The following is a 12,362-nucleotide window of genomic DNA, read 5'->3' as shown; positions in this document are numbered from 1 at the left end:
TCGGTTTGTGTCTATGTTTGCATTGCTGAAGTGGCACACAGGAACTCAAGAATCTGTGCATAAACACACGCGCTAATTAATTTTGTATTCCAGCATCGACTCATTAACATTCCTGCCTGTTTGATCACCCCAGTAATTATCTGCTGGAGCGAGGAGTGGCCGTTAGCGAGACTTAATGACAGACTGCTCGCTTCCTAATTACGGCTTACGTCACCCTCTCTTGCTGCAATTAGCTCCTGTTTTAAAGGACTTTTTAACAACCCTGGATTTGTAATTAGGTAATGTGCTCTTTGTGGGGGGAGTGAGATCTTATGAATGTTGGTTTAATGAATTCAAAGTGCCTGTTTTGGATGTGGATGCAGCTCTTATAGCATAGGGGCTCTTTGTCTGTGGACAAAGACACTTTGTACAAATTAAAGTTGGAGCCTGACTAATTCAGTTTATCTTTAGGGAACTGAATTTTACTGCAATAATATATTCACTGAGAAGAGAGGAGGAGCTGATCTGTATCTGGTATGGGTTTAGAAAACTTGTAGAAGTGTAGAAGGTCTGTAGCGTGCTGTGGGACTGTTCATTTTTTTGTTTGTTTTTCCTGGGTTTCTTTAAGAGGAAGGTGAAGTCCTCAGAATATTTATATTTGTTGACCAGAGGTAGTTTCCTGTCTGTGTTTAGCTCCTCCTGGGATGAGAATACATGCTGACCTGATGGATTTCGTCATCCATCTGCTGCTGTCACTGCCAAGCTCCTCTCATGAAGTCATCATCCCAAAATATCGCCTCTGTCAGGGGATGCAGCACCCACTCCACCGCTCTCACACACTATTCCCTCGCTACTTTATAGCACGCTGACCGGCAAAGCTTTAGCTCACCAGTCACCAGCTTTTACTCAGCTCTGTTTGATTCATGAGGTCATTACTCTCCACTGGTCCGGATTTGATCTTCACCTCAAGGATGTTTACACGCTCTGGTTTTATAGATAATGAGGTGACAACACAGTGAAGGTCATATGTATTTGATGACCAAATCCTTATCACAAGTATTCCAACATACACGAATAAGATACCAAAATATTAGCATATTCTACCTTTATGATGCTCAAACTGATGAGTTATCTACTATCTGTTAATATCAGGAAAAGTACTGTGTATAGCTTTTGGAGCATTAGGTTTCCTTGCCTTTAATGTGAAAGCAGTCATGCACTGAGTCCTTGAGTCAGCTGCAGTGTCAGAGAGCAGCAGCTGTACCACAGTTTATGGTTTCAGATTTAGGTCTCTGAATTGTTGCCCTGTTTCTTCCTGAGAAAATAATCAAACAAAACTAAAACTGTGTCCCCAAACCATACTACATGGTAATCCTTTCATTACATACTAATCATAATTGTTACTGTTAAAGCAGTTAGTATTCAAGAATATCAACATACTTAACTATTTTATATTACCACAAAATTATACTTGTGACGTTAGCTGTCAAAATGGAATGTCACTGGAGGTTAATCTTCACAAATAGAAAACAAATGCTTTCCCCAAATACGTAATTATATATATATATATATATATATATATATATATATATATAAATTTGGATCTGGTGATGTTGCTGGATGAATACGAAATTGACCTTTAGAAATCAAATTGTTACATGATCATGAATGTTTGTACTGAATTTCACACAGCAACTCGCCCAGTAGTTGTTTAGGGTAAAAAATGTCAACCTGCTGGTGGAACTAGAGGTAAAGTTAGTAGGCTTCATCCTCTGAGGAGCATGAATGTCTATACAAAATATTATGGCAATCCAACACACTGATTCTGTGGCTAAGAAGACTGATGAGTTCTACAGCGTGTATCATATCAGGAAACAAGCCATATAAGACCTGTGGCTACTGGGTTTCCTCGCCAGTGATGTTATCATTGAGTCCCTGAGTCAGCGTCAGAGTCAGACAGCAGCTGATAATATATCAGTATAGGGTCTCTGATTGTGGCCTTGGTTATACCTAAAATCAAAACAATCAACTAAAATTATTTTCCACTGGATATCTTGGGGAGCAACAATAAACACTCCTTATAGACCAATAATATTTCCAGAGTAAATGTGTGTCAAGGAACCATAACAAACATTTATTGCATATCAACAGGAAGCAATTTCAGTCTCATTTCCCCACCGGATTTGGAAGCAGCCTCAAGACGGATTTGTCTTGTACATGCTGCTGTTGTTCATCAGTAAAAAGAAGTACTGTTAAACTTTTAAAGGCTCCTTGGGAAGTATTTCTAGAATGAGCATTATAAATATTCATAGCAGGAGCCAAAATCCTGATTATGCTGATGATACGCAGTGGACAGCATCAGGTCCAGTAAATTGTCAGTGTTTTTGTTAACCGGTTGAGATTGTCATTGCCCAGGGGGGATTTTATTACCTTCCAGTAAATATTTTGTTTTAGCAGCTCTGACTAAGCACATTCTGCTGCCCAGTTGCCACTCTGTGTATTAACTGGACTTCAGCCACTGTCCAGAAGTAAGCCGCTGCTAATTTGCTGTAGCTTTATGCTTGGTCGAGAGCCAGGATGACAGTGTAGAGGCCTGAGTTCTCCATTGTTTCTTTTCTCTTAAACACTTGAAAAAGATGAGGCACACTGAAGATGGCAGGCAGATAAACTGATGTTAGCAAGAGCCACTGAAAGTCTAAGAGTTTCTCAAAAACATGCACTGAGTTTGAGTTTTTATTTCTTGAGATCATAATAACATCTTAAATTTTTACAAGTACACAGATTAGTAATCTGGCTTTATACAGACCAGTTGTTCCTGCTGATGATGAACAGAGAACCAACTGTTCCATGAGTCAGGTGAATTTTCAGGATTTATTTGCATTTCGTGGCTCAGAACTTTACACGAAGCACGATGAAATCTTGCTCTGGGACATTTTCCTTACACCCCAAATAGTTTTTCCTCTCTGTTTTACTAAGAAAACTAGATGTTTTAGAGACGGTGAGTAAAGCAGGAACAACTGTGATCTTTGGTGGAGTCGACGTTTGTTCTCCCCTCTACCACTCTTAATCCCCCTGTGTGTGAGAGACAGTGTTGGCGGTCACGCACATGGACAGTGTTTTCATTTAGGGCCGCTGCAATCCCGTAACACACCCACAAGTGACCTGGGAATGTGTCTGGTCTGGTTACACACACTCAGGCCTACACACACACACACACATGCACACACACGCTGCTTGTACTCCACCCTGCAGCCCTGCACTCAGAAATGGCAATGTCAGCTCTTATAAAGTTGATTTAATTGATTTTTGCATTGTCAGTCATTTGCAGGATCTGTTAATCCATTAATCAATGAGTTCTTGTTATTAGATATATAAGAATATTAGTTACTCTAACAGTCTGATGGTATAATTTCCTTTTTTAGCCTTAAGTCTGTTTGTTTTTAACATTGTTACAAAAGCTCCATTACTCCAGAGATCACCATTCCATTTAACAATGAGTCCAGTCCTGTGACAACTTTTTCCTTGGTTTTTTTATTTAATGATGGGATTTACTGCTCATACTAACCACACAATTGTTCTTCTATTTATTCCAACCAAGCACTTCTGCTGCTGCCAGAAACATAAAATGTGTCACTTCCTGTGTGCTGAATAGATTTTCCCAGGAAAGCCCTAACAAAACACTTACAACAGCACATTTTCTGTTGGGTTGGATCACTTGGTAATAAACTCCTATTTACGTGACAATGACCCATTTTTTATTTCAAAGTACGAGGAGTGTGAGTATATTCAACTTATTATGCGAGTAATATAATGCAAAGCTATCCATATTTGTATATAACTCACGCAGCAAAAAGGCTTTTTCATCTCACTACACACCCGGTCTTTCCTATTTCAGCAGGAATAGTCAGTGGGAAGCGAAATGAAAACATCTTCAGCCACAAAGCCCATTGTGCTCACAAACCACACATTTTCCTCCCACATTTGCACTTGTGTGTCATTGCATTTGCTCACCACCACTCCTCTAACCTATATGTGCGTCAAACTGGCGTCACTCTTTTTGGATGCAATGTAAAGCTAAAGGTGACATTTAGTGAATTATGTGAGCAAAATCAGTTCTTTTAAATGACAATAAGAATTTGCATTTCTTTTTTCATAATTTCAACTTTTTATTATGACCTTTTTTGACTGCAAATGACCAATTCATCCTGCTCATTATTAAAGACAAAAGATGACTGAAGGAGAAATTGTAGAAAAGCACAAGAATAGAGAGAGAGAGAGAGACAGAGGAGGTCCATATCTGGTGAAAATCTCACTCCTCAAAATATCTTTTCTGAATGTTAACACTTTGGATTTTGTTAAAATTGCTCTCCACCTCCCCTCCCCTTCTCGTCTCTGAGGTATCCGTCTGCAGATGTTTGGCTCATAAACATTAAGAGGCACCTGCCTCTCCTCTGGTCATAACATCCTCACCCCCCGACTTCCACTTGGCAACACGGGCGTCTTCTCTGCCTCTCTTCCCCCACCGTCCGTCCCACCTTTGACTCTTTCAGATTACATAAATAACATGACATCTGCTGAGAAAGAATGTCTGTCTGCTCCTGTGTTCTCCATTAAGGCCCCCCAGGCCCCGAGAGTGGTTTGGCCAGCAGAAAGATGTGGTGCTGCCTTTGGTATTGTGGCCTTGCTTCTGACTCAAAGTGTCTGAATAACTGTTTTCTGTCTGTCTCTCTGAAAGCCCTATGGACTCTCACAGGCCCTTACCTCATTGTCTATTTTCTGTCTGTGTCTTATCTTTGTGTGTAGATCATGCAGCAGATGAGTGACCATCGCTATGACAAACTGACGGTGCCTGATGATCTTGCAGCCAACTGCGTCTACATGAACCTGCCTAATAAGGGACATGTGCTCCTGCACTGCACAGCAGATGAGTTTCCAGAGAGTGCAAAGGTAACGCCCAGCACATTTCACATCCATACACAATAACTCACACACCACAGTCACACATTCATTTACAATCCTGAGGTTACACCTTTGGGAGGAAGAAACACAGTCAGGACAGCCAGACTGGTTTAGTGGCTTAGAATTAAAGAGAACTGCCCTTTGTTGCTTTCTATCCTGTCCAGACCTCGGAGAAAAACAACTGGCTGGAGAGGGAAACCCTTCATAAGCTACGTGGTTGTTTTACACAGACCAACCACAGCCAGGGCTGTGTTTTTTGACAAAGGAACGTGCAGTTTGATGTCAAGTGACCTTTTGTGGACATGACTCAGACTGCAGACTAGGAGTCAGACACGTTGAAGTCTTACAGGAAAAAAACATATGTGCTTTTTTCTCAGAACTTGAGTTAATTATAGGTTGATCATCAAAACAGTTCTTAGAGCTGCTATAATCAATATTTGTATATCAATAATGGGACAAATGTCTACTTACTTGGGAAAGGGGTAGCTCATAGCGGTGAGCCCATAGATTATCACCTGACTCTGCAGATTAGCTTCTTTTAACTTGTTGTTTTTGTTTTCAGTCTGCATCTGTACTGTTTTGATTCAGTCTTGCTGCTCTAATTAGTCATAAATTTATAATAATATAACTTAATGAGATAATAAATCCACAATACCTGCCAAGCACCAAATAACAAACAAATTTAGCAACTAGCTGGTGAACATAGTGAAGCATTTAGCTGCAAAAGAGCCAGATATCTCCCTCAGAAGTTGTTGAGAGGCCAAGGCGACAAGGAGAGTGAATATTAGACTTAACATTCATCAAGTTCATTCCTTCTTTCATCATTCACCATCATATACAAAAAATACACAAATAATTTCATCCTTAATAAGCCAGCAAATTACAAAGTTAAACTTGTTGCATCTAATTTCTTTTTCTGTACTGATTTGTTAAGTTCCTATGGCCTAGTGCTTTAAGGTCTATTGTCACCCAAAAAATAAAGGCAAAAAGCCAAAAATGTAGCTGCAAAAAAGAAGATACATCCCTGACTGACAATCCAGATTAAATTAAAATGGCTTACTGTTGGATAGAAAAAACTCTTTTTGTACTTAGGGTTGCCAAGTTGGCACTATTTCAGGAGCTCATAATGGAAACCCTGAAAGAAATCTGTAAGGATCAAACTAATTAACAACTCTCCTTCCAGCATGTATTCTTTGTTAGACTGTTAAGCTCTGTTTGCTGGCTCAATATACCAGGCTGAGCTCATCTCCAACAGTGTCTCACAGCGTACACTATCACTGCATGAACACATGTAACATATAAGCTTTCGTATACCTCTTTCAGACATACAGTGACCTACTTGCAAACACCTAAAAGTTGTGCTTTTCACTCGTGACACTTAAATGTTATTTTCTACCGTAGCCTGACGTGAATGACATGTTATCATCTCACTTTGTCTATTGCGTTTTGGAAAGGCTGAGCAGGAGCCGCAGTGTTATTTAGATGCTTCAGGGTCACTTCACATCACAAGAAGTCACAAGGATTCTCACAGGATCAAACCCAGCATCCTGCAATCTGCAGAGACAGTGCTCAGACCTCAAAATGTACTCTGTGGTTAAAACCCCAACCTCCGCCAGCTATTTTTAGAAGGAAGAATTCACAAAATTATGCGTCTTTGGACTTACATCCATGGCAAAGGCTCCATTTTTTCCAGGAAGATTAACTGAAGGAATTCGACTTGAGTATAATAAAATCTATTTGTGTATCTCATGCTTCCTGCTTTGGTAGCACCTTTTAACGGACCATTTGGAGCAATATTTGAGAAATGTATGTTTGTTCCGTGATCTAGTTTCCTTTATAGTGTTCAAACCCACCAGAAATTGGCCTGGAACCCACTCTTGGTTCCAAACCTATGTTTAAGAAATTGTAGGTTAAAGAAAGAGGAAAAATATTAATAGCACAAGACATAACACAAGCAGTAAAATAGTAGGAGTAGTTTTATCAGAGTAGACTGTTGTGCCCTCTTGTACAGTAGGTCTCTCTTGGTACATGTTTCCCAGGGGAACTTGTTGCTTCTTCCCCTCAATGAGATGTGGAGATTTTTCAGCACAGTCACAGAGACAAGACTCTGCAAGAATTGTGCTGCTTTCTAACTGTAAACATTGTCTGTCCTAATCTCCAGTCTATTTTTAGTTAGCTTGTGAAGTTACATAAGAGTTCCACATTAACAAAGGCAGGGGGTCATGAGAGAGGATTGGTGGGGTCGGAGGGGGTGGAGACGGGGCATCTTTAATGGTTAGCAGTGGCGACGGCTCCAGAGGTCTCGGTTTGGAGATAAAGAAAGTGAGCAGACAAAAGGCCCAGTGAAATATAGCAGCCTCTGCTGTGTGGGACCACGCCACCCCCCGACCCAGCATATAAATCTCAACCGCAGTAATGAGAACTCGGCTGGAAATGATCAAAAAAAGAGACACGTTGGAGGCGGAGATGCTATAAACAGCAGGGGATTTACTGATGTTGTTTTGGGGGAGTTATGCAAAAGCACAACCTCCCCTGAGCTGACCCTCTGATCATGTGGTCTAATTAGAAGGTTTCTGAATGGTGATGTCACTTGGTTGGTTCACCATTTTGGTCCAGACTGAAATGTCATGGAGTTGACATTTTTTGCTTTTTTCTTGAAGTGTCTCCACCACGGCTGGACAGACTGCTGTGACACTTGATACACACATTCATGTTGCCCAGAGGATGAATTATAATGACTCTGGTGATCCTTTTGGACATTTGTGGTCTGAGTGAGATGTTTGGATCTAACTATTGGATTGATTTCCAAGGCATTTACTACACAAATTTGTGTTTTCCCCAGGGTGAACTATAGTAACTTTGGTGATCCCTTAATTCAGCTAGTGGCATTCTCAGATCATGATTTCTGTTTAATACATTAGTTTGTGATCAAATACCTGCAAAACGAATGACCATCCCATCAGCTTTAACTGTTTTTTTTATGTTATTCAGCAATTGTTAGCATGCAAACAGGCTGACATGGTAAACATTACCTGCCTAACATCAGTGTGCTATCATTGTTATTGTGAGCATGTTATCGTGTTAACATTGGCATTTAGCTCACAGCACTGCTATGCCTAGGTGCAGCCTCTCAGAGCTGCTAGCATGGCTTTAGCCTTTTTTCTTTTTCAACATTTACAGTTGATAGGGACCAAAAAATGTTGTCTTCAGTATGATGATGTTTCTAATTAAAAAAACAATTATGTTTAAATTGTATGGAAATATGCTCTCCACAACACATTGTTAAGTGGTATAATAGTGCTACATGAGAGGATGATGGTGCAGTGCCAAATAACTGAGGGAGGGTCATGACCTGTACTCCTGCCCACATTACACAAAATGCTGTGGGTAGAAAAGAATCAAGAGTTTAGAAGGCACATGGCTGCGGTGGCTTTTAAGATGGCATCTGGATCACCAGAGGCTTCGTCAGCCATATTGCATCATGAGATAAGAATTTGTTTAGTTGGTCCCTCTGGCTGTGCCGCAAGGCCTTGCTCAGTATCACAGCAGGGTTAGATTGAGAGTTTAAAGAGAAAAATATCCTGGTTTGGAAGTCTGGTAGGAAAACAGTGGTTTTCTTCTGGAAAATGTCCACAGGGTGACACACTACTTTACGAGGGTCTTTTGAGAATGTCGTAATAGTTCTCACTCCTGTCTTTTTTAACAATTTGCTGTGAGACCAGGAAACCTCACTGAATGCTTGTTCTCCTACTTCACATTTTGTTTTTCTCTGCAGGGTTTTTAATATTACAGAACATTACAAGTCGACAAATGAATAAACATAGTGTTGCATAAGTTCCTGCTTTCAGTTTACCTTCTCCCTGCTGAGCTGTACTTCAGCTTTTTCTAAAGAGCAGCTGGTGGTGCTGGCTGGTCAATACCTGTGATACTGGCTCCTAGATCTGGTACCCAAGGACAGAGTCAAGAGGCAGAACAGGAACAGCTGTTGCTATGACACTATCTACTGTATTTGATTATTTCTGTAATGTAAAGAGACAGACTCTTGATTCCCAAATATATCATAGAACTAAAAACATGCTGATATTTGGCTGAACACTGTGATAATCTATTATATTTCAGCATACATCATTTTAATTTTTATAATAACCAAATAAATTGTAAACATCAGTGTAAACACAGCCTGGATGTCAGTTTTTCTATTAACGATCTTATCTGTGGGTCATGCAGGTGTTCGAGAAATTGAAGGACCACATGCTGATCCCCGTGTCCAACATGGAGAAGGTCAAAGTGGATGGAGCCCTCACATGCTGCTCTGTACTCATCAACAAGAAGGCCAACATCTGAGTCTGCTCGCCAGGGGGGTCTCTCAGTGCATGGTAACCAAGCAGAGCCTGTATCCAATTCACCAAGCATCCAGAGGTTTGACAAAACTATCTTGGTACTTAGAGGGAAGGATAGGCAAGTTTGTTGATGCTGAGGGACAAAGAACATACCCCCCACCCACCCCCAAACTCCCCCACAAAAAACAACACTCAAATTACATTGTCTTAAAGGGAGTGTGAATAGTTCATTTGACTCAAAACAAGTAGTTACAGTGAATCTATGCCTCTATAAGAATTAGGATATTGAATTAAAATTAGTTTGAATATTTTGCTCTTGATTTGGATATTAAGGAAAAAGAACAAGCCGATGTTAAGCTATACGTTTCTGAGAGTATTCGTTCTTTACAACTAGTCAACAAACTCTTAAAATATATATATTATTCTAATTGATTCCAAATATTATTCTAATGTTAGGTACTGCAGAGTCCCTCCTTCTCGTCTTCTTGGTCCTTGCACTGCACCAAGAAAACCAGACGGATCCGTTTGATAAAATTGTTTCTGTTGCCATTGAAAAGTACAGTCTTACCAACACTGCAATGCAGATTTATAAATTACATAACTAACAGACATCTACAATGAAAAAATGTAGACAGTTGGTTTATACTGTTTACATGCACCATTTTAACTGTGATTTAATTTGTGTGTGTGTTTGGTTATATAATGCAAAAGGGACAGAGTTTGTAATCCTTTTCTCAAGAACTGTATTTTGGAGCAAGGAGGAGGGTGAAGGGAATAAATCCTGCTACTGCTGTAATATTGCTAAATCTTAATGACACGGTTGCTATTTAGCAGGTTTTCTTAAACTTGTTTATTATAACCTGCTCTTTCTTTACAGTTGGTGCTGAGCAAAATGTCATGACCATACTTGATTTCAAAGCCACTAATATACCACTCTTTGATGTTTTGATTCCTCATTCTGAAAAATACAGTTCTTGAAAATCCCGCTGGAGATGTGAGCTTTTAGTACGATGACAGTGTTATGATTTTTAGTGATTTGTTATGATTTTGTGATTAATATTAAGAGTACTGCCACTGAGACCTGAGGTGCTCTTACTTTTCATGACTATTGCTCACTTACCATTGTCATTGATTGTAGAGCACTGGAGATGATTTTTGAATGATCCTTAACAATTGCCACCAGCTGAAGAAGCTAATAGTAGCCCGTTATTTTATTCTACAAAAACCATCTGTGGCCATTTTGTCGCAGCAATTTTGCATCCCTCCTGATAAGCGTTTCTTATCTGTGGGGATGCAAACTTATTAATCTGTGCCAACCCTGCAGAGGACAGATAAAAGCTGCCTGTGTAGGAAATGTAAGTTTTCATTATTATAACATGAACTAAGCTTTCATTTATTCCAACATAACACCTCTGCTCCTTTTAATGTGCAATGCCTGTATGGAAATCAATGACTTTACTCCTGCTGAGTGATTCTGAAGGCACTTGTAGTTTTCTCACATCATTGGTTCTGTCTGTGTTGTTGATTACACTAGTTGTGTTTTTTTTTTCCTGTCTGGCAGTTTTTACTCCAAAAACTGACTTAGAGCATGCTGTGAAACTGATGTCTGTTCCACTAAATCCAATGGCACCAAATGTGAGTGCAGTGAGAGAGTTTGCACTCAGCATGCAGAACAAGCTAACTGCCCATTTTGGTGCATTTCCATGTGTCCGCTGCCAGTGGGAGTTTAAAGGATGCTGATGAGCTCTGTTTTTAGTGGCCTTATCTCTGTTGTTGCTGAATTCATGTTTGAGGCCTACAGATATGACAGCATAGTACATGTATAGTGTAAATATACTATATACTGTATAAGGCCCATCACATCTGAAACCATGTTGTTTCTCATTGTGATTGTAACTGAAAGTTGAGGAAATGACATCAGGAGGTGATTCAACCTCCTTCCATAGACATTTGCGTATGGGCAAGTGGGCAGTGATGAAACATGGAAAGAATTCCTGTTGGAAGGAGAGGCTTGTACGCCAGTAAACACTGACTCTCTTAAACTTTCTCTTTCTCTCAACTGTCTCACTCCCAACATTCGACTTCTCCCACACTCCGCTATTGCCTCATAGATGATTCTGGCCTAATTTATGGCTATGATGTCATAGAGCCTGGCAAACACTGTAGATGTGATGGCCTGCCATTAAGTTTGACACTAGTAGTATATTTTACAGGAGGCGGCTGACTGGATGTAGGGTGATAGCAGCGTTGCAGAGCATTCAGTTCTGACTCTCACACAGTTACTCCAGAAGGCTGAGCCAGGCAGGACCAGTCATACATTGTCTGATCACTACATAGCAGACATTGGGTTTTAGGCAAGTAAAGTAATTTCATCTAAAATTGTCATCACCTCTCAGACTGCTCCAAACCACCTCTTGGTTCTGCTGCTCTGGGACACTGTAACCTTTTCCTACTGCTGATTTTAAATCAAAATAACATTTAATACATTTTTGGCTCTTGGCTGGCAAAGCTGCATGTGAGTAACTGCTTCTGACTTTGTCGAGGGCTCTTATTTATCCTCTTACTAATCCCCTCACTCATTCCAGTAATCATGATGTTGTGATTGCCCATGTTCCAACTCAGGTCTCTTGGTTTTCATACAAGTTGTGAGTAATAATTATTTAAGTCATGTTAAATTGAGCCGTTCGTCTACTTTGTGTAATAAATTAACATCTAGCACTCAGCTGTATTGTACTTTCTTTTTAATTCAGGTTAGAATTAGCCCCCGGTGTGGAAGAACATAAAATTAATTTCATGATTATTAGCTCTAACACTAATAATCATGAAATTAATATTATTTTAATTCTTGTTTTGTTAAGTGGCTCGACAGTGTATTTTATTGGCACTACCCTCAAGGACAAGGTTGGAAGATGGCCAAAATCTAATTGTTCTCTCTTTTTCAGTGCTGTAGAATACCAATTGTTGTCCCAGTTGGAGATTCGCTGAGACAACAGAGATGTCTCATTTCTGTCTGTTGATATCTGCTGCCACCTAGTGACACAACACGTAAAACAGACAAAAATGAGGTTTGTACCTAGGTAGGCA

The 12,362-nt window shown here is 39.9% G+C and overlaps 1 protein-coding gene across 2 annotated transcripts in view; it reads left to right on the top strand.

Moving 5' to 3' along the window:
* ddah1 (dimethylarginine dimethylaminohydrolase 1) overlaps window positions 1-12,000 on the top strand; it is a 78,962-nt gene extending 66,962 nt beyond the window's left edge. For both annotated transcript variants that reach the window (XM_018694003.2, XM_018694004.2), the window contains 2 exons: window positions 4,783-4,926; window positions 9,166-12,000. In XM_018694003.2, the coding sequence (XP_018549519.1) occupies window positions 4,783-4,926; window positions 9,166-9,282 (261 nt within the window). In that variant the 3' untranslated portion in view covers window positions 9,283-12,000. The remainder of the gene's footprint in view (window positions 1-4,782; window positions 4,927-9,165) is intronic.
* The last annotated feature ends 362 nt before the right edge of the window (window positions 12,001-12,362 follow it).

Source organism: Lates calcarifer, linkage group LG17 (assembly GCF_001640805.2).
Source record: "Lates calcarifer isolate ASB-BC8 linkage group LG17, TLL_Latcal_v3, whole genome shotgun sequence".
In the NCBI taxonomy this organism is placed as follows: Eukaryota; Metazoa; Chordata; class Actinopteri; family Centropomidae; genus Lates; species Lates calcarifer.
Note: the sequence above shows the minus strand (reverse complement) of the source record. Positions and strands in the feature narration are given on the sequence as shown.